The 22987-nt window shown below is 36.8% G+C and overlaps 1 protein-coding gene across 2 annotated transcripts in view; it reads left to right on the top strand.

The window, feature by feature from the left end:
* SOX5 (SRY-box transcription factor 5) overlaps positions 1–22987 on the top strand; it is a 401370-nt gene that overhangs the window by 264498 nt on the left and 113885 nt on the right. For both annotated transcript variants that reach the window (XM_032646908.1, XM_032646909.1), the window contains exon 7: positions 226–346. In XM_032646908.1, the coding sequence (XP_032502799.1) occupies positions 226–346 (121 nt within the window). The remainder of the gene's footprint in view (positions 1–225; positions 347–22987) is intronic.

Below are 22987 nucleotides of genomic sequence, written 5' to 3' on the forward strand. Positions count from 1 at the left end.
GGTTAGAAAGTGAACTCGATAACACCTTCCAGTTAAAATATTCAGTATTCTGATTCTCCTGTCTAAAGTAGTCCTAAGACATAGCCTCACATCCAGGGTTCTAGCAGGCTTGTATGCCAGTATATTGAATTGAATAATTTTTTTCTTATATCATAAGGGTGGGAGGATGGGAAGCATGGAGTATCAAAACTTCTTCTCTTTGATTCACTCTAATACGTTCAGCAGGTTCAAGGTCAACTGCCGCCATTAATGATTCCTGTATTCCCTCCCGATCAACGGACACTGGCTGCAGCTGCCCAGCAAGGATTCCTCCTTCCTCCAGGCTTCAGCTATAAGGCTGGATGTAGTAAGTACCACTGATTTTTCACTTGGGTGTGCGTGGAGCGCATGGCTTCAGGCAATTTAATATTCCTGCCACACCAAGAAATGAGATCACCCATATAGCATTTTTATTTTAAAGAGGAAACACACAGAAAGTGTAGAAAAGGATTTATGTTGTATTCAAGAGCTTAGATTATTTCTATGCTTCTGAAGCCAATATTTGCTTTTTATAATTTTGTTTCATAACTTTCATTTCCAGTATATTCTTAAATTATGAATATAATTTTCGGGGTCAATTTATTTTTATGTAGGTAAGACAGGAATATGCATTTTAATAGCTTTCCATTGCCCTTTAAGATAAACCCAAGTCTCCAAATGTGAATCAGTTGGCCTTCTATTATCCGTCTCCTCCCTACATTTACAGCCTAATTTCTCATTAGGCTTCTTTTAGTTCTTAGACCGAACCATACTGTTTCTTGACTTTGGACTTGAATTGTTTGTGTTCACTCTCCTTGGTTTTCTGAACCTCTTCCAGCTCAGACAGGGAAAGCTGGCCTAATCTAGTTAGATCCCTTTCTCCAGGTTCCTTTGGATCCTGTGTATTTCCTTTCACTTTAATTGTAAACTCTATGAGGGCCAGTGCTCATTCTGTCTCACGTATTGTTATAGCTACACTTTTAGTACAATTTCAACTATTTGTTGAATGAATGAATAAATGATTGAGCATTCATTACAAACAACACAAGGGCATTTTTACACTAAGTGATGGGTTATATTGAGATAACTGTTTATGTTGCTTATCAACTTCACTTGCCTGTGATTTTATGACTTTTTTAAGGAAAATCAAAATTTTACACTGTGAGTTTTGGAAACAATCTAATAATTGAAATATTTTCATTGATCAAAGTAGAATACCATTGAAAACAATTAGCAAAGTATTATCATTTTAGATATTTATATAGAATATTATTTTGTAAATACCAGTAGACTTTGGTTCATTTATATGTTAATAAATTGTCACATTAGCATCTTGCTATGCTTCAACACTTATTGCGTTTGAGAAATTCTTCTGAACATTACTAGGAATCAAATCTGCTTCCTGTTAAATGATGTTTTGAATTTTCATATTTAACATTTATTCCTAGTTTATAAACTTTCTTTATACAGCAATGAAGAAATGGGATGTAATATTTTAAAGCTATATGAGTGAGTAGATTGCAACCATGGAGTCTAGGTAAAAGTGAACTGAACTGAGGAGTATAAAAATTCATACTTGTAAGCACTTTGCTCTTTGCAGTTTTAAACATGGCTTTTGCACATCTTTCTCTTGACTTAGGTTTCCTGTGTTTTAAGATGGTGTTCTCACGCTAGATCCTTAATGTATTTATTTAATATTATTTGTTGCATAACAATCTCTGTAGATTGATTCATCCAGAAACACCAACTTCTTTGTATAACTAAGGACTATATTTATATCCTAAATATTTAAATTCTAAAAATAATTTAAATTTTAAGAAGAGAATTTTAAATTCTATTGCTACATTGATTTCTGAGTTTTTAATTATAAAAGATTTTATGTTTCCCTTTACCTGAGGAATTACTATTCACATTAAATGTATGTTGCCAATATGTTTTTCATAGCCTTGGTTACTAAAATGAAAAAAAAATGACACTTTTAAAAATCATCAGTTGCGTCAGACTGCACCTGCAATGTGTACATATAGACTAGTTCTGGTTTTGAAAAAGAAATTTTTTAAGCAACTGTAGACATAAGTCCCATTAGCGAATATTGTGCTGAAGAGAAAACCACACCGAGTATGAACAATAGCATGACTGGGGGCCTGGAACAGGTCAAGAACACCTCTGCCTCACTCCCATTTGACAGAGCTGGCATAGCACATTTGTTCAGTGTTAACGTAACGTGGCGTGGAGAAATGTTTCCCTTCCTAAAGTTGTTAATATTAGCCATTTGATATTCATACCTTCAGCGCTTAAAGTTATAAGTGATACCACTTCTTTTGTATCCTGGAAGTAAAATAGAATAAAGCCTGTACAGCTGCTGGAAAGCTTGAAATAAGCATCATGCCAAAGTCTAAAATGAAGAAAAAGCCAGTAGTAAAAGAAAGTGCCACCCTTGTTGACACGCTCACACCGTCAGTTTGAATGAGGAGCTGGGTGGAAGCGGTAAATACTCCAGGGTACTTATGTCCTCCATAATCATGTTGCAGGAAAGGAATCGAGGTAGGGAAAGAAATCTTGCCATCTTCTCTCTTCAGTGGGACTTCTTATTTTATTCCCCCCATAATTGTCAATCATAGGTCACTGCTCTGGCTGTCATTTGTTTTAATTTGAGTAATATCACGGAGTTCTCAATGAAAGAGACACTGACTAATCCATCTTGATTTGAGTTTCAAGTAAATATGAAAGGTATACTGTTTTTTGGTATCAAATACTTTTCATCAATCCATTCAAGAAAGTATTGATGATAAATTTTTCTGTTTAGACTATGTGTTTTGATAAATAAAATTAAAATCTTTGAAACTACACATGTAAGTTAAAATGTTATCAATGGGGAAAAAATAAAAACACCAGTTGGGTAACCTAACCATCATCATCAACCATCATCAAGCTTCTTTTCCAAAAAAGAAACTTCTAGTTGGAAATAAAGGTATTTTCCCTTTAAGAAATATGATGGTAGAAACACGGTGTGGAATGGACACCTACAGAATGTAGTTGCTGGAATTTCTCTTAACTGCTAGAAAGCGTGTCATTAAACAATATAAGAATAAATTAATAGCACAGCCAGAGACTTCAGAGCAAACTGGCTAGATAGAAAGGAAGCTTTAGAGAATGTTGTAGTCCACTCTTATCTATGAATATGTAGGTCACTTTACAAACATTGATATATTATCAGAATTTCAGTTCTGTTTTGGTGTTTGCTGTTAGTGAAATCAAGCATGAAACCACACTTCTTCATATCTAGTTATTGCCTTTCTTACTTCTTTTTTAAAGTCTAAAAATACTTCCAAACTTCTAAGGAGATAAATATAATGGTGTATTATTAAATGGAGTGCTTTAAATATGTATAATAACTTGAAAAAAGTTATGTAAAAACACTGATTCAACATTCAGGGAAAAAAAATAATGAAGTAATCTGTATTTTTAACTTACCAGTTCTGTGAAAATTGTCAATTCAGTTGCTACATGTTAAACACACCCCAGATTTTATATTGCAGTAATTAAAAATCCCAATTTTAAATTATGTTTATGGGTACTAGCTCATTTTAATCAGAAGACAATCATTGAAGTCCTTGAAATAAATTTGAAAAACTAAATAACTAAAAACCTGGGAGTTCCCTGGTGGTCTAGTGGTTAGGATTTGGTACTTTCACTGCTGTGGCCCGGGATCAATCCCTGGTTAGGGAACTGAGATCCCGCAAGCCACATGGCTAGGCCAAAATTAAAAATAAATAAATAAATGCTAGTTCCAATTCTGAATTATAAACTGAATGTATGTACAAATGAGTTGGTTCAAGTATACTCCGGTTGGTTGAAGAGTCCAAGGACACAGTCCATTTGCTTCTGCTGGAAAGTCTGAGTGGAGTCCTAAGCTCTTAACCAAAGACTTGAACCTGTGAACTGCAAAGCTTGTATCAGGTAGATTTTTTTTTTTTAATTTTTATTTATTTATTTAGGCTGCATTGGGTCTTCGTTGCTGTGCGTGAGTTTCCTCTAGTTGGGGTGAGCAGGGCCTACTCTTCGTTGTGGTGCGTGGGCTTCTCATTCTCTTGTTGCCAAGCACGGGCTCTAGAGCACAGACTCAGTAGTTGTAGTGCACGGGCTTAGCTGCTCCACAGCATGTGAGATCTTCCCGGACCAGGGATTGAACCTGTGTCCCCTGCATTGGCAGGTGGATTCTTAACCACTGTGCCACCAGGGAAGTCCCAGGTGGATATTTTTGAAATAAAATGTACACATCTTTGACACCTGCAGAACAGTTTTAGGTTGGCAGGAAGAGTTTTCTGCTGACTCATCATAGAAAAAAATCTACCAAAATTCAAAATGAATTTGTATGCTGGTTTTAGCCCAACATTTTATTTATTTAAAAAAAATTTTTTTAATTTAATTTAATTTATTTATTTTTATACAGCAGGTTCTTTTTTTTATAGATTTATTTATTTAATGTATTTATTTATTCATTTTTGGCTGTGTTGGATCTTCATTGCTGCATGCGGGCTTTCTCTAGTTGCAGTGAGCGGGAGGGAGGAGCTACTCTTCATTGTGGTGTGCGATGGCTTCTCTTGTTGCGAAGCACGGGCTCTAGGTGTGTGGGCTTCAGTAGTTGTGGTTCACAGGCACTAGAGCGCAGGCTCAGTGGTTGTGACACACAGGCTTAGTTGCTCCGTGGCATGTGGGATCTTCCCAGACCAGGGATCGAACCCGTGTCCCCTGCATTGGCAGGCGGATTCTTAACCACTGGGCCACCAGGGAAGCCCCAGCCCAACATTTTAGACTTGAGAGGGACCTTTGAGATAAGGTGATTGAAGGTCATGAGTTTTGTCAATACCAATTTCTCTGACCCCAACTTTCAGTTCTCTTTCCACAACACTCAGCTTCCTTACACCCCAGCCCCCCACTCAGGTTAAGTGCTGTTCCTTCAGAGCACATATTTTATAGGCAGAAAGGAAAGGAATAGGTGCTTCTCTTTTTACTAATGACTATAGTCCTCTGCCTCTCTCCTTTTTGTTTGGGTGTAAAATTTCTAGCCATGTAATTCTAATAGATACTTCAGAAATTTTTGACAGGAAGACATTTTATGTGGAAATTTTAAAAAACTACAGGAAGTCAAAATCCAATAAAATAACCCATTTTCTGTATATAGTAGGAAACAGTTGTAAAAGAGTTGGCTTGATAGTTTGGCCCAAAGTGTCAAATTGAATGTGTCACATAGCTACAGATACAGTATCTTTCCCTAGAGATGGGCTATAGTTCCCAAACTAATGGACTGTAGTTCCCAAACTGTGCTAAGGTACCAGGGTGCTGAAGCTAATTCACAGGGGCACACAGGATATTTTAAAATTTCAAGGAAAATACAGAGACATCTCTCAGACACTACATAAATTACCTGAGTTGTTTGAAACATATTACTTAATAAAATGGAGCAGTTGGACCTTTCTTTAGTCTTAGGAGTGTCAGGAAAGAATTATTGAGCCACTGATGGTGCCTGAATCCAAGACATTTAGGAACTTGTGGCTTCGTATATTATATATTCATTTTTTAAATGTTATAACCTTTTTACTTGGAAGTTATGGTTGTTGATCTATCATGTTACAACCACAGAACAGAATATTTTAACAAAATTTATCTTGCACTTACAGAGATATGTATAATATTCAGATAAGCAATTGATTTGCCTCATTTTGCTACTTTAATTGTCCTTGTGCAAGTTGTTGAGATTCAGTTTCCTGACCTACAAAATGGATTAATAACACCCATTTTACTGAATTGTTACAGAGATTAAATAGGATTTTATATGAAGCAGTACCTACCATTGTGTCTGTCTTATTAAGTTACTTATAAATGATGGATACTGAGTATAATACCAGCAAAACATACATCCTGTGTCTCCCCTCACAAAAAAAAAAAAAAAGATTATATTAGAACCACACCCAGCAATTAATTACATTTCATGTCCTATACAGCAGCGGTCTCCAACCTTTTTGGCACCAGGGACCGGTTTCACGGAAGACAATTTTTCCACGGACCAACCGGTGGGCGAGGGGCGGGGTTCAGGTGGTAAGACCAGCGATGGTTCAGACTGAAATGCGAGCGATGGAGAGTGGCAGGTGAAGCTTTGCTCGCTCACCTCCTGCTGTGCGGCCTGGTTCCGCGGACTGGGGGTTGGGGACTCATGCTATATAGGATCAAATTCATTCTGCCACACCTAAATGAGACTTCCTCTGACTAGGAAAATACAGTTGTTTAGAGAAAAGTATTTTAGTGCTGATGGAAACATTTGTCTCTTAACTATTTTAATTATAATCACCAAGTTTTTAACTTTTTTATTATCATTTTACACTTGTCTATTAGAGCTCATGTTGGAAAAGATCGTGTGATTCTTCTGAAAATGTATTTAGTCATTGTTTTGGCTATATGAAGCTAGAAATACATTCACGTACTCATTCTGCATTTTAACACATTGATTAATTTTTCAGAAATGTGCTAAATAAAATAGCCATATAAAGTTACTGATTGAAATATTTAATTGCCTTCTGAGATTAGCTTAAATAAATAGAAGTCGATGAGCCAAGCTGAATAAACTTAAAATATGCTGTACTTACTCTTCATCAGTCTTCTGAACAGTATTTCCGCTTCCAATAAAAAAGGAAACTCTCAGTTAATTAGTTCCTCATATACCACGATAAAATTAATGTTTAGGAGTTAAATACCATAAACTTCCTCAGGCACATTTGCTGATGTGTTCCTGTTTTTAGTTAATGTCACATGTTTCATTGTTTAATGGGGGTATCATGTGGGTTTCATTATATCTCTCTGGTGCAGAGGGTCCATGTGTCTGGCATTTTTAGGAGACTGCATGCTAATTTCTGATTTAACTATGTCAGCTGTGTCAGCTGACATACAGGTCAGTCAGTGCTGAAACAATCACCAAATCACAAGCTAAAAACCATTGACATGGTATGCTTTTATTGAACTGACAAAATAGGAAACATGTGTTGTCAGGATCACATACTGTAGGTTCTTTGTAAATAAGCAGAGAAAAGAAGATATAATCACATCTTCAGGCTTCTGTGTTTGTGTGTGTTAGAATTATTGTGCCCAGCTCTTCCGCTTACCTCCCCTCCCCAAAGCTTAGAAACCTATGACGTTGGGCAAACCTGACTTAGTTTACAGCTTTGTAAATATTTATTTTTGTAAAGAAGAACTTTGTACCTAAACAGCCAATCATTTAAATTCTCAGATTGGTGACATAAAAATATGAAATGATTAAAAAGTAAAGAGAACTGAGTGCAGAAAAAGTATATAACATTGCACAATTATATGGTGACAGCCACCCTCCAGTTCTCATGGAACAGCTGTTTCTAGGTCAATAAAATAGTGTTGTTTTTGTATTTGTTTTTTGCTAAAAAATGGAGTTTATAATAGATTACAATACAGTATTCATCACTGAGAAAAGAGAGATGTATATGTCCTTATTGTGACAAAGTGTCATAACTTAGTGTAAAAATGATAGCGTATATTGTGCCTTATTGTTTATGAAACATAGAGACATAATTAATTTTAAGCAGTATAACTCTGTGAGGTGATAACTGTGCTATATTAGTAACCAATGTTTGATCCACTCTCCCCCCGCCCCACCCCACACACTACCACCACCAAAACACACACATATAAGCAAACAAAAAGAGCAAAAGCCCTTTCTTTGATAAATTCCTCAGATTTCACTAGACTAAAACTATATCTAAACTTTTAATCCATCTTGTTTGCTTTTTAACAGTTAAGAACATTAAAATGCCATTCAATTAAAATATAAACTCATTCAGCTCAGTATTTTCTTTTTGACATGATTCTCGTTCTTGATAACACAGAAGTGTCAAATTGGCTAGTGACACTGTGTTTTCAGACCAGAGACCTCAGAATGTGATGTAACCGTATGAATTTGTAGTCTAACCCTCAGAATTCTAGGTTCATATTTTTGTTGCCACAGCAAACATGGAATCTCATCTTAGTATTAAACTCACACTGACTAAGGTCATCAAACTGAAGTATAAGCCCAGAGGAGCAATGTGTTGTTTTATTTGAATAGATGTAACTGTTAATGATACTGAACAACTCTATTGCCCAGTAAACGTGCTCTTCACTGTAGAAAGCTCCAGTAGAAGGCAAACTTTAGTCATAATGTTGATAGGAAAGTATGGAAGCAGAAAAAGTATTTAATAAAACAGGCTAAGATAATATCTTGCTTGTAACTCTATGATAGATGTCTGTTTTCCATGAGAACTGAACAAGTCATGCTGTTGGAATACCATGTGAATCAGATACTGTATTAGGTTTAACTGTACTGTAACAGGCCAAAATAATACTAGCTTAAACATGGAAAAAGAATATTTTTCACTCATGCAACAGCATTGCTCTTCTGGTAACTCCGCGGTATGAAGTCCATGGCTTGTTCTCTTATTTATTGTACTGCTTTCCACAAAGCGTGGCTTCTATCTCATGGCATTAGGTGCCTTCTCCAGCTCCTGTGTCCCCACTCCAGCCAGTGCAAAGGGCAGAAGCAGGGAGAGCTATAACTTTTTAAACAGTACTCTTTCACTAATAATTTATTTTTGCTCTGTTTTCAAAGAACATATTTAAACCTATTTATATAATCAGCTCATACCAACCCTTCACATTTTTTCTAATATATTAAAGATAGCATTTGCTGACCACACAAACCTCAAACAATGTAGAAGTATATGAAACAGAAACTAAAAGTTATCTGCCTACACTCATACCCTCCTATAATCCCACTCTGCAGAGGTGATTACTGTTAACAATTTGGTACCTATTTTTCCAGAACTAGATACTGGAAAATAGGTATAAATATTTTCCAGGTATAAATATATTATGTATTCATAAATAAATATGTGTATACATCTATTTGTATCTAGATATCAATATGTAATATGCAGGATGTGAGAGTATCTGTATAATATATGCTATGATATATATATGTGATATGTACTACATAATATATAATGTATGGGGGGGTAAATATTTTATAGAATATGTTCTACCAATAAATATAGCAAAAATTCATGGCCATCTTTCTTCCATACTTTCAGACCTGCATCATATTTCATTAAACTGGATGCACCATATTTTATTTATGTTTCCCACTAATGAACATTTAAGTTTGTCTACAATGCTTCACAGTTTTAGGCAATGCTACAGAAAACTTTTTTGTGTACACAAAGTTGCCCCAAATGAATTATTCGTGTAATCAGTTCCGTTACCAGTATATGGTATTTTACTTCCATTTATTTGTTTCTTTTTGAACATTTTTCACCTGAGAGATTGTCTGTACATTCTGATGCTCTCTGAGTTGCTTAATGGAAGGCTTAAAACTTTAAAAATTGACTTATCTGAGTTAAGCTCTGAATAAGCATCAGTGAGACTTGTAATCTGAAACTATTAGTTGTCTCAATTTAATAAATTCTGGCAGAAAAAAAATTATGCAAGGTGTCAGAAGACCTTGGTAGTCTCAATCCCATTTTGTATTATTCTGTTCCCTTGGGCAAGTCATTTTCCTCTTTGTGCCTTAGCTTTTTAATCTTTAAGGTAGCTATAGTATGTCTGCCCTACTCACTTCATGAGGAGATTGTAAAAGTTAGATGGAATGAGTCTGTGCATTTCTAAAGAAGTTAGATTATTGTATAATATATCATTATTACTTGTTAAATGTATCAGCCCATTTTGAAAATTTAGAATGTGTATAATCATAAGGATTTCAGGAATTTATCTATTTTTAGGTCACTGTACTTCTGACCATTCAAGACATTTGCATTATTTGTTTTTCATTTTTGGGTGGAGAGAAAATTTCATAACATTTCTTAATTTCCAGAGGTCTAAAAGTTACCATTCTAGTAGAAATCTCTAGGCCAGGAGTCATCCCAAATGTATATTCCACAGGCTTATTGTTAGAGTGGTTTAGGAAGCTTCCCGTTCTCAACCAGTAGATCACAGACTCTGGATACACCCCAGGAGGAAGGATGTCTATCAAAGGCCCTGACAGACAGAAAAGTGGAAAGGCTATCAACGGTGTCAAAAAATGAGATGCTTTTAAAGAATGAAATATTTGCTAAACCTTCATATTAAAAGTGGAAAATAAAAGAGAGCATTTGAACTGGTCTTAAGTGGCTTATATGAATGCCCCTCTTCCAGATCCCTACTTTTTAATACTTTCATCATTTTGGATGCTTTTCTCTGTGCCATTCATTTCTTCATAAGACACAGAGGCAAGATTTAGATACTCTGATATAGATGTACATATAGAAGCAGTTCCTTAATTAATGATTCTCTTTGAGCAGCTTAAAGTGAGTTATTATGCAATAGTTAAATGATGCCTTGGTCGTAATGCTGGAATACAGAAGGAAAAGGAGACTTGTTTGATTTATTGTCACCTTTTCAGGGGTACTCAGATTTCTTAGATAATTAATCCAGGAATTTTCATTTGTGCTAGAATTCCTTAGATTTATGGGCAAAGAGGTGAAGAAAGAATGCTGTATTTTTTATATGCAGAAGCATCTTCCCACTTTGAAAGATGTTTCTTAAAGAGTTTATAAATTAATCTCTTACTAAACTAGCCAACTAGGTAACTATTAAATTAAGTAGGGTAAAGTTTTTGTTGTTGTTGTTGCTTGTTTTATTAATAAATTTATTTTAAATTAAATTAAGTAGGGTAAAGTTGTGGGGTTTTTTTTTGTTGCTTGTTTTATTAATAAATTTATTTATTTATTTATTTTTGGCTGTGCTGGGTCTGCGGTGCCCGTTGGTGCACGCGGGCTTTCTCTAGCTCTGGTGAGCGGGGGCTACTCTTTGTGTGGTGTGCGTGCTTCTCATCGTGGTGGCTTCCCTTGTTACGGAGCATGGGCTCTAGGCGTGTGGGCTTGAGTAGTTGTGGCACGCAGACTCAGTGGTTGTGACATGCAGACTCAGTAGTTGTGGCTTGCGGGCTCTAGAGTGCAGGCTCAGTAGTTGTGGAGCATGGGCTTAGTGGCTCCACGGCATGTGGGATCTTCCCAGACCAGGGATCGAACCTGTGTCCCCTGCATTAGCACGCAGATTCTTAACCACTGCGCCACCAGGGAAGTCCAGTAGGGTAAAGTTTTCATTTGCAGTGCTACATTAAGAAGACAAAAAATGTTTTTTATTTTAAAAAAGTGTCTTACTGGAAAATTTAGCCTATGACAAAGCAGTTAAGAACTAAAAATCTCCTAAAAATATCTTCTTTTAAAATAGCTGTATAGTCAAACAAGAGATAATTTATTAATTCTACTTTCTCAAATAAAATTCATATGAAATATTTATATTCATTACTTATTATATGAGAGTTACTACACAATGTTAGCATTTCTCATAAAAAATTTCAAATATTAATGTCGTATTATACTATTCTAGCAAATCTAGGAAGGGTTTACAGATTTTCTGCATTTAGAAACCCCTTCACCTTTATTAAGTATACCGTATCAATTGTTCTGAACGTCTGGTGTTCCACAAGATGATTTAGGAGACTTGTTATAAATTTAACCTCTTAAAATGAGAGAGGAAGTATAGCTGAGCTTATTGCTGTTTGAAAGCAAAGTTCAACTTGCTTGGATTTCAGAAAGTCTAAAGTGATTGGAAACAGTCACTATGATGAAGGATTTTGTTTTTATCTTTTGTTTGTATATAAGACATCTTTTTTAGTAGACACCTTGACCGTGCTCAGGTGCTTTAATGACATCATAATAGCGGGTTCTTGTTAGTGAACAGAAATCATTTTAAGACTTAGGAAATTCATGTTATTTACTTTTAATACCCAAGGGGATATGAATTGCTTTTAAAATCAAAATTTACAGAAGAGATAGATTATGGAATATTAGAAAAGAATGGTTTGATGTGTGAAAAAGTGTGACAAAAGATTCTTTAACCGCCTCCTTCAGGTCCTTATTTCTTAAACTCTAGGCCTCTCTTTCGCCCTCCATTTTCTATCCTTCCTTGGTATCATTGGCAGCTGATCTAAAACACCATTATTATTTGCATTAAACCTTGTACAAAAAAACTAATTTGTTCCTTATTTGTATAATTATTTGCTTACAATCTGTTTCTTCTATTAATAAGCCTTAAGCTTTTGATATGGGAAGAGTGGTCTCCTGTGTTTGAAATTTGTTAATTTCTTAAATAGAATATTGCTTCATATATTCAGTCACTAAACAGTTAACAGCCTTAAGTGGGCAAGGCACTATGCTAGAAACTGTGAATTTAAAGATGGAGTAAGACATAATTCTGGCTTTAGGTTGCTCACAGTCTAGTTGGGGAGAATGGGATGTAAACAGATGTTATGTAATAGAGATATGCATAGAATTTTAACAAAAGTGAGTGGAAAGGGAATGAACTCAAGTCTGAGATTGATGGAAGGTGTCAGGGCAGGCTTCTTGGAGGGGGGGAAGGATGATCCTAAGGATCCCTGAAGGATGATCCCTAAAGTCCAATCCTAAAGGATGAAGCGCAGCTAAGCAATTGAAGAAGTTGTTGTGGTGAAAGGATACACAAACAACATTCCTGGCAGAAAAAAACAGCCCTGATGGAGGCTGGAAAACAAGAGATGGAATTAGGGTATACATGGACCTTTAAGCAGTTTGAAGTAAACTTTAAGGCAAGAAATGATAAGTGAGTAGTTGGAGGACATAAGAGGAGACCAATTCAAGGAAGTATTTAGAGACTCTCTATGCTGGAGGAACTGAAAAGCCATTGAAGGGCTAAAACTCCGGGTTGAGATCATAGTGGCATTTATCCATCCATCCATCCATTGATCGATTCATCCATGTCAAGACATACTTTTCTTGTTCACTTTTGAACTTTTCAGTCCTTAACACACAGTATGTAATCAGTAAATATTTATTACAATTTAAATACAACCAATTAATATTTATTGTGTACCTGTAATGAGTGCCACTGGAAGCTAAGCAGAGAATTCATTTCTTTAGCAGAGGACTGGAGCCTGGGAGACTGATTGGTAGGTTTTCCAATAGTAAGAAATGAAAACCTGGGAGTTAAACAAAGTTTGTCATTGACTGGCCATAGAGAATGAAAGGGAGGGAGAAGTCAAGGATACTTCATATTTATAGCATAGGTAACTGGGTGTCACCCAAATTAATCGAAATACCAAGAGTAGAAGTGGGTCTTGCAAGAAGGATGATGAATTAAATTAAATGCGAAAACTGAACTTCCTATGGGAGAGATGGCCGGCGGGTTGGGGGTGGGGTGGCCATCCAAAAGCAGTGTGAGAGGTCTAGGCTGGAGTCCCTGATTTCGAATAGTTTATATATGGTACTTGGACCAAGAGTTTGGACAAGATCATTCAGATAAAGGAAATCCATGAGAAAATTCAAGCACCAAGGATTAGACTCCAAGGAATACCAATACCTAAAGAATGAGTGAAGGAAGGTAGAACAGCCTATTGCAGAAGTAATAAAGTCAGCATGAACCGGGTATGAGGAGAACCAGGAGAGCACGTTTTAAGAAAAGTCAGAGAGTGTAGATGTAGTTAGAGAAGGAGGGAGTCATTAACAGTATCAGCTGTTACACAGCAGTGTTCGTTCAAATTTGGCAAATCAGAGGTCATTATTTCCAGGGAAGTTTATGGATTGAGAAGTAAAGTGTAGGAGAAGGATTTAAGATTATCATTGAAGACTAGTTTCCAGCAATTTAGATGAGAAGAAGAAAGAAAGTAAATAAATGACTCCTTTCTAAACACTAAGGAAAGTGTTTTAGAGGGATTTTTGGAGCCTAGATAGTTGGTTGCTTTTTTAGGATAGGAGGTACTTGTGCATATGTTTAGGGACACGGTATGAACCGATTCTTACCTTGGCAGCTGAGGTATTTAATAGACTCTAACCTTCTGAATGTTTCTTGATACTATATGACATGGGTCCAACTGCAGGCTAGTTCATATATACATTTTGTTCATTCATTTCTCTGATCCTTACTTTTGGGCTCAACCATTTATTTATTCATCAAATTATTTATTGAACATCTATCAGCAAATATTTATTGAATATCTACTGTGCGCTAAGCATTGTAATTTTGGACTTCTCTCATCTTTTCTAGTTATTTTTTATTCAAAGCCTAACTCAGGACCAGCCCCTTCTCTGATTCTTTCTCCATTGATTTCAGCTCAAATAAATTCCTCCTTTCTTTGGTAATTACTGCCTTTCTTATTCATATGATTTTATCATGTGGCTTTGATTCATTTCACTTTCCATATTTATGTCTTATTTTTGTAACTGAAAGTGTCACGAAGGCAAGGACTGTACCTTTATTGCTTTGTGTCCTACACGTAATGTTTGACACATGTTAATTGAATGAACATAAAATGAATGTATCTATTTTGAAATTTTAAATATATATTTATATTATGCTCTAAAATAGTCTGTGATGTTTTCTAAAACTTAATACTTTCCTTGCCACAATGGTAAGAACTATAGTACTTACTATCTGTGAGATCCTGAACATTTTTAATTTGTAGAATGAGAATAACAATCTACCCTATTGAATTGTTATGAAGATTAAATGAAATTTTATACACAGACCAGTAAATATATTCATTCATATATGTGTAGATTTATATGTGTATATTTATGTGTATACATATGTAAAATATTTTAACAGTGCTAAAAGTCAACAAATATTAGTTGCCCACATTTCACATCAGTGGGAGTATAATGAATAATTCAGAATTGACGTTGGAACAACTGATGTTGAAACTCTTTGGGTAAAAAAAGAACTTTTTTTCCTGAACCACATCTGAAAATAAAATATAAGCCCAACTGTGGTTTTTTTTTTTTTTCCTTTTTTTTTCCCCCTGTATCTCTTTTCTCCCATCAAATTGGCCATCAAGTCTGTCTCCCATATATGTTCCTTCTTCTCTTTCCCTTATGATTAGTTTAGGCCATTATCATTTCCCTCTTGACTTCCTGCAGTAGTTTTTAACATGTCTGTTTGTCTCCAGTCTCTCCCTCTTCCAACTGATTCTATCCCTTGCCACAAAACTGATCTAAAACACAAATCAGACTGTCACATTCCTGCTTAAAACCTTTCAGCAACATAAGGTTGTCTTCAAAGTAAAACACAAGGCTCTGCAAGATGTGTGTCCTACCTGCTTCTTTAGCTGCATAGCTTAACATTCCCCTTCTGCATCAGATACACTGAGACTATTAAAAATCCCTGGATGTAGGGGCCAATAACAGATAATGGTCATTGCTAGCACTGTCCTATGAATGGTAAGGGGCTCCTTCCAAGCAGAAGGAATCCACCAATTCATCTGTTGGCCTATGAAATGAAAGAAAGCAACTTCCTTCCTTCCTTCCTTCTTTCCTTCCTTCCTTCCTTCCTTCCTTCCTTCCTTCCTTCCTTCCTTCAAGTTCCAACTATAGTGTCCTCTTTAACTCCACTTTGTCTTACACACCTCCATGAACTCCTACCCAACTCCCTCCACCAGGAAGTTAGAGTGGTAGAGCAGGGTGTTTTCAGTTCCAATCTGAGAATATGATTAATAAGAGCAATCCTGTTGCATGACATGATGGAGGCTTACTGTGTGACTTTGGAAGACATGGAAAGTAGGTGGTAAAAGGGTCCTGAAAGATAATTTTGTAGTGAAGTGCCATTTTTTAAGAGATACTTTAACAAATAATCTTCCTCGATGCTCTTTCCAGGTTAAGTTCTTCTTTTCTGGAGGTTTCCAGAATGATGCCTTCTTCAGTGTTCTACTTGGCTCATTGTATCACTGGATTGGTTTACATGTTTATCTCCATCACTTTATTAAGAACTCTTCTAGGGCAGGGATTGTGTGTGTGTGTGTGTGTGTGTGTGTGTGTGTAGGTTTTAATTTTTATAATGCCACAAAACTTTCCAGAACCTTTATAGTAGTTCACAAATCCTTTCACCCACTGAAGTTGACCCTGGATAAGAACATACTTGCTTTTGACAATCTTCCTCAGCCTACATAACCTTGTTGTTTTTCTTACTCTGTATATAGCCCCCCAAAATGAGACTCTTCAATAATGTCACTGTAAATAATTATTATCTAAATAGTCATTACTTTAATACTAATGTAAGTAACATGCTTTCTGAGGGGTTATTGGGTTATTTACTATTAGATATATCATTTATATCAGTAGATACTATAAGCCGGATTGTATTCTGAAAACAGCTGATTAACATGCCTCAGTATATTTTTCAACTTTTTGAAAAATTTTAGTTTTGAGCTAGAATTTTCCACACTTGGCTTGAAAGAAGAAGCAAATTAATTTTGGAAAGGCTTAAGGAAAAACTGTTCAAATGGTTAAAACCTAGGAAAGAGTAGAAGAAATTACTTTAACTAGTTGAAAGTCAATTTGAATAACACACATGGTTGAACTTTAAACGCCAGAAATTTCCATTATCTTATTTTTACTAAGTATCTCATGAGGTATTAACAAAATAAGCCTGTTGTAATATTTTAGTGCAGTTTATTGAGAGATGGCATAAATAGATGACGTATTTACTTCAATAAAAATCTTTTTTCCCCAGTAGTTTCTGAATTTCTCTTTCCCCATTAAGAACTACCCTTGACCTTGTTTTGAAGTCTTATAGATTCTGTGTCCACTTCAGAACACTGACACATGCATATAATATATTTTGAATTTCCTTAATTGAGTTAAGTTGTTGTATTGGCCCTTTTCACATTTATGGTATTTGTATTTACTTAGTAACTAGGGCAAATTTCAATCAAACTAGTTCTGGATATCTTAGATCTGAAAAAGTGATAATAAGGTAGATATGCTTCAAGTTATGTATGTTTGTATGTTGGATGGAGATGGTTGCATTAATATTGTGGCTTAGACACAAACCTTTTGAAATTAGTTGATATCCTATTTTTGATCATATGTTTATCTTGGAAACTGTATATGATTACAGATATGTAATAGTGATAGTACTCTTTTTAATTCTTGCTGCCAGTCTTTCGTTTTCTCCAATTCACTTAAACATCAACTACATTGAGATGAGGCTGTGTATGGCAAACATATTGTATTAGTTTGCTAGGGCTGCCATAACAAAATAGCACAAATTGGGTGGTTTAAACAACAGAAACTTATTTTCTCACAGTTCTGGAAGCTAGAAATGCAAGATCAAGGTATCAACAGTGTGGATTTCATTCTGAGGCCTCTTTCCTTGATTTGTAGGTGGCTGTCTTCTCCCTCTATCCTCACATGGTTGTCCCTCCATCTGTGTTGTTTGTGTCCTCATCTCCTCTTTATATAAGGTCACCAATCATATTGGAGTAGAGCCCACTCATATGACTTTATTTTACCCTAATTACCTCTTAAAAGACATATCTCCAAATACAGTTACATTCTTAGATACTAGAGGTTAGGACTTCAACATATAAAATTTGGGGGTACACAATTCAGCTCATAACACATATATAAATTATTTAGCTTGAGTGTGTATATGTATGTACGTACACATATATGTTTATACACATGTACAGTATGGCATATGAATAACAGTTATGCACATATGTATGTGTGTCCAAAGGAAAGATAACTATATTCATTTCATTACTATATATTCATGAATGTAGGAAATGAAAAATAATAAGATGCTAATATGCATATGCAATTTTTAAGCATTATGGAACTGTCTGGATTTTAACTAATGAGCTCGAAATATGTGTATAATACTCAATTTGTTATTAAGAATTAGATGCTGGTAGTTGGAAAGTGCCGTAAACACCTATGTGGGTGTTTGCCATCAATCCAAATATATGAGTAAACCTGTATCCCTAGGTTAGAGCTCGGAGTCATCTTTAAGACCTGTTACTTAACCTCTTTAATTAAACTTGTTAAAACTTCATTTCATATCCGTTGCCCTTTGGCATCCAAACATCTTCAAGTCTGGATTATGAAAAGTTTCTCGGCTCCCTGCTTTCTGTCTCTTTTGCCTTTAGTCTGTAACCTGTGAGTTAAGCTGGTTTTCTCTCCATTCCTTCCGCATGTCACGCTCATGCTATGATACATTTCACCCTGTCTAAAACATCTGCCCCACACCTGCAAATCTTCAAGGCCAAGCTCACTCTTGTTTTCACCTTTATTCTTTAAATATTGAAGCCTGGAATTAGTTCTACCTTAACTCCTGTAGCACTGATGGTCAATACTACTCAAATAAGTTCAAATAATTAGAAAAGAGAGACTTGTAGTAAACAGATAGAGACCAGGTTTGGTTTTGTTTTTTCGTTTTTATCTCGCAAAACACCCAGCAGAATTCTAGCCACATGGTAGATGATATAAGTGCTTATTAATTGATTTTCAATAGGGAAAGTAAATTATATAAAATGAATTGCCAATGTAAAGAGCACTGTAGCCTCTAAACTTCTGCTTAGTTTATTTTAATATTGTAGTCATTAAATAAGGAATATAAGTGAATTACATAATTTTAAGTATTTAAATTGTCGATTCTAATAGTCATAATATTTGTTATTTCAGCTAGTTTGCGTAAATACAAATTCAGCTTTTAAACATCTAAACTTCCCTTTATAAAATCAGATATAGTATTTTCTGGATTAAATATTAAAAATTCCAAATGATAAGTAAAGCCTTGTCAGGTAACATCAATTTTTTCCTATTTACTGGATCTTTCTCATTAGCATATAAGCATGCTATAATTTTTACAAATGTATACCTTTTAAGTAGTTTTCTTTATCACACATCCTCCAATAGATACTGCAAAATGCCTCACTGAAATTGTCTGTTTTAGCACTTCTCAAATGCAAACAAATAGTTTGGGAATCTTGTTAAAATTTAAATTCTAATTCAGAAGGTATATGCTTGCTGCTTTGACAAAGTCTCCCAGACATTAGTGGCTTAAAATAGCAAACATTTGTTTGGACACAGCCACGCTCAGGCTCAGAGTCTTTCACGTCCCTGCAATCAAGGTGTTGGCCTGAACCGTAGTCATCTCTAGGCTTGACTTGGGGAGAAATTCACTTCCAAGCTCCCTCCTTTGGTTGTTGGCAGGCCTCCTACCTGTGCTTGCTGTTGGCTGGAAGACATCAGTCCTTTGCAATGTGAACCTCTCCATAGGGCAGCTCACAGTATAACTGCTTGCTGGGGAAGGGGGGCAGGGGAGAAAGCAAGACAGAGCCAGAGTCTTTTTATAACCTATCTCAAAAGTAACATCACATCACTTTTGCCTTATTCTGTTCATTAGAAGGTAGTTACTAGGTCCAGTCCACAAGGGGAGGGAATTGCATAAGGACATAAATACCAGGAAGTGGGAGTCAGTGTGGGTTCCGCTGACTCTAACGTGTGCCTGCCACATTAAGTTTGCGGTGGAGTCTGAAATTTTGCCTTTCTAACAAACTCCTAGGTGACATCAGTGCTGCTCCTGAGATCTTCACTCCTAAAAGCAAGGATCTACACTTACCGCACCCAGTTCCTTTCTTTATTCATTCTCTGTTGATCTCACTGACTCCAGCTAGGCTCTCTCACCCCCTCATTCTGCTGAAATTGCCCTTGTGGAAGTCACCAATGAGTTCTATGTCACTAAATCCAGCATTTGAAAAACTTGATCATTCTTTCTGAAAATCTTTCTTGGCCTCTGGAACACCAAATTGATATACATTTCTCCTCAGTTACCTATCTGCTTCTGCTAGTTACCTATCTCCCTAACTATAAGAGTTAATATATCCTATAATCCAATCCTGGGACCTCTTTTTTTATCCATAGTTAACTCCTACATGGTTACAGCTAAAATTCCAGATATATGCTGACCACTCTCAAGTTTATATCTCCTATGGGGATTTCTCCCCTAAAATCCTAACATGTTTATCAAGTGCCTCAGCGAACACCTCTACTTGGATACTGATAGTAATTTCAGACTTAAAATGTCCAAAACAGAGCTCTATTCCTTCCCCTTCATCTCCCCTTCGCTATGCCCAACCTGACAGTCTTGCTTCTCATCCATGTTTGCAAATCCAACAAATAGTTCCACTCCGCAATCAGCTGTTCCAGTGAAAAACCTGGGAATCATCCTCGAGTCTTCTTTTATGTAAACCATCTTTAAGTCTTGTCAGTTTTACCTCTTAAATACCACTTGACTTTCTCCATCATTCTTTTTTTTTTTTGGCTGCATACGGTATTTGTTTTTCTCTTTTTGGCTGCGTTTGGTCTTCACTGCTGTGCTCGGGCTTTCTTTAGTTGCAGCGAGCGGGGACTACTCTTCGTTGCAGTGCATGGGCTTCTCATTGCGGTGGCTTCTCTTGTTGCGGACCACGGGCTCTAGGCATGCAGGCTCAGTAGTTGTGGCGTGCAGGCTCAGTAGTTGTGGTGCATGGGATTAGCTGCTCCAAGGCATGTAGGATCTTCCCGGACCAGGGCTCAAACCCGTGTCTCCTGCATTGGCTGGAGGATTCTTAACCACTGTGCCACCAGGGAAGCCCTCTCCATCATTCTTTATTCCAACATCACCACTCTAGTCTGGACCATCATTACGTTATTATAGAAAGTTCTGCATCTTTTTATTGTTGATTACAGCGTCCAACCTTTAGCCCAAATGGTTTTACTCAGTCCATCTATTTTCCATGTTCATGGTTTCCTTTATCCTGTAGGATCAAGTTTAGATTCTTTACATTGTACATAAAGCCATACACAATCTGGCCTGATTGCCTCTCCAGCCCCATTTATCTCTACTTCCCTACCTGCACTCTGCACTTGAGCAATTCAGGGACTGAGCTATGATATAACACTCCCATTTGACTCTGAGTCTTAATGAAAATTATTTTCCTTCCTGGAATGCTTCCCTTCTTTGCCTGGCTAGTTTTCATTTAATTCAAGATTCAGCTTAAACATGACTTCATCCTAGAGGCTGTCTCTGACCTTTTAGACTACGTTTGGGGTACCCACAATATAGTCCATAGCACTGTATACTTCTCTATCTTAACAGTCATTGTATTTTATACTAATCATTGAATTATCTTTGTCTTATTTTCCCTTTAAGCTGTAAAGCCACATCGGCAGAAGTAGACTCAGGTATTCTGAAGCCTGAAACATATAATTTTGGGGACTCTATTTAAGAATAAAAATAATATATATATATGATATTCATATACATTAAGTACAAAAGAGAATATTTATGAAAAGAATCACAACAAAGTAAAAAATTAAGTGAGCTGACAAGGATAAAAACATATGACCCAGTGAACACACTGCTAGGGGCCCTTTCCAGAACCCCAAAGCTTAAGCTTCATTAAATTACTGGTAAATACACCTCTTGACATGAGTCTTCTTTAAAGCTCTATTTCTGGGGGCTTCCCTGGTGGCAAGTGGTTAAGAATCCACCTGCCAATGCAGGGGACACGGGTTCGAGCCCTGGTCCAGGAAGATCCCACATGCCGCGGAGCAACTAAGCTCGTGTGCCATGACTACCGAGCCTATGCTCTAGAGTCCGCGAGCCACAACTACTGAGCCCGTGTGCCACAACTACTGAAGCCCGCACTCCTAGAGCCCGTGCCCTGCAACAAGAGAAGCCACCGCAATGAGAAGCCCGGGCCCCGCAACAGAGAGTAGCCCCTGCTCACCACAACTAGAGAAAGCTCACGCGCAGCAACAAAGACCCAGCGCAGCCAAAAATAAGTGAACAAATAAATAAATTTATTAAAAAAACAAAAAGCTGTATTTCTAGTGTCAACAGTAGTGTTTAGCACAAAGCAGGTACTCAATAAATATATATATTTTTCTGGTCAATTGATTTTTTCTTTATAACATCTTTATTGGAGTATAATTGCTTTACAATGGTGTGTTAGTTTCTGTTGTATAACAAAGTGAATCAGCTATACGTATACATATATCCCTATATCCCCTCCCTCTTGCGTCTCCCTCCCACCCTCCCAATCCCACCCCTCTAGGTGATCACAAAGCACCCAGCTGATCTCCCTGTGCTAGGCGGCTGCTTCCCACTAGCTATCGGATTTACATTTGGTAGCGTATATATGTCCATGCCTCTCTCTCACTTCATTCCAGTTTAGCATTCCCCCTCCCCGTGTCCTCAAGTCCCTTCTCTACATCTGCGCCTTACTCCTGTCCTGCCACTAGGTTCTTCAGAACCACATTTTTCTTTTAGATTCCATATATATGTGTTAGGATACGGTATTTGTTTTTCTCTTTCTGACTTACTTCACTCCGTATGACAGACTCTAGGTCCATCCACCTCACTGCAAATAACTCAGTTTTGTTTCTTTTTATGGCTCAGTAATGTTCCATTTATATATGTGCCACATCTTTACCCATTCATCTGTCGACGGACAGTTAGGTTGCTTCTATGTCCTGGCTATTGTAAATAATGCTGCAGTGAACACTGTGGTACATGACCCTTTTTGAATTTTGGTTTTCTCAGGGTATATGCCCAGTAGTGGGATTACTGGTTTGTGTGGTAGTTCTATTTTTAGTTTTTTAAAGAACCTCCATACTGTTCTCCATAGTGGCTGTATCAAGTTACATTCCCACCAACAGTGCAAGAGTGTTCCCTGTTCTCCACACCCACTCCAGCATTTACGGTTTGTAGATTTTTTTTTTTTTTTTTTTTTTTTTTTTTTGCAGTACGCAGGCCTCTCACTGCTGTGGCCTCTCCCGCTGTGGAGCACAGGCTCCGGACGCGCAGGCTCAGCAGCCATGGCTCACGGGCCCAGCCGCTCCGTGGCACATGGGATCCTCCCAGACCGGGGCACGAACCCATGTCACCTGCATCGGCAGGCAGACTCTCAACCATTGCACCACCAGGGAAGCCCGGTTTGTAGATATTTTGATGATGGCCATTCTGACTGGTGTGAAGTGATACCTCATTGTGGTTGTGATTTGCATTTCTCTAA

This window comes from Phocoena sinus, chromosome 10 (genome assembly GCF_008692025.1).
Source record: "Phocoena sinus isolate mPhoSin1 chromosome 10, mPhoSin1.pri, whole genome shotgun sequence".
NCBI lineage: Eukaryota > Metazoa > Chordata > Mammalia > Artiodactyla > Phocoenidae > Phocoena > Phocoena sinus.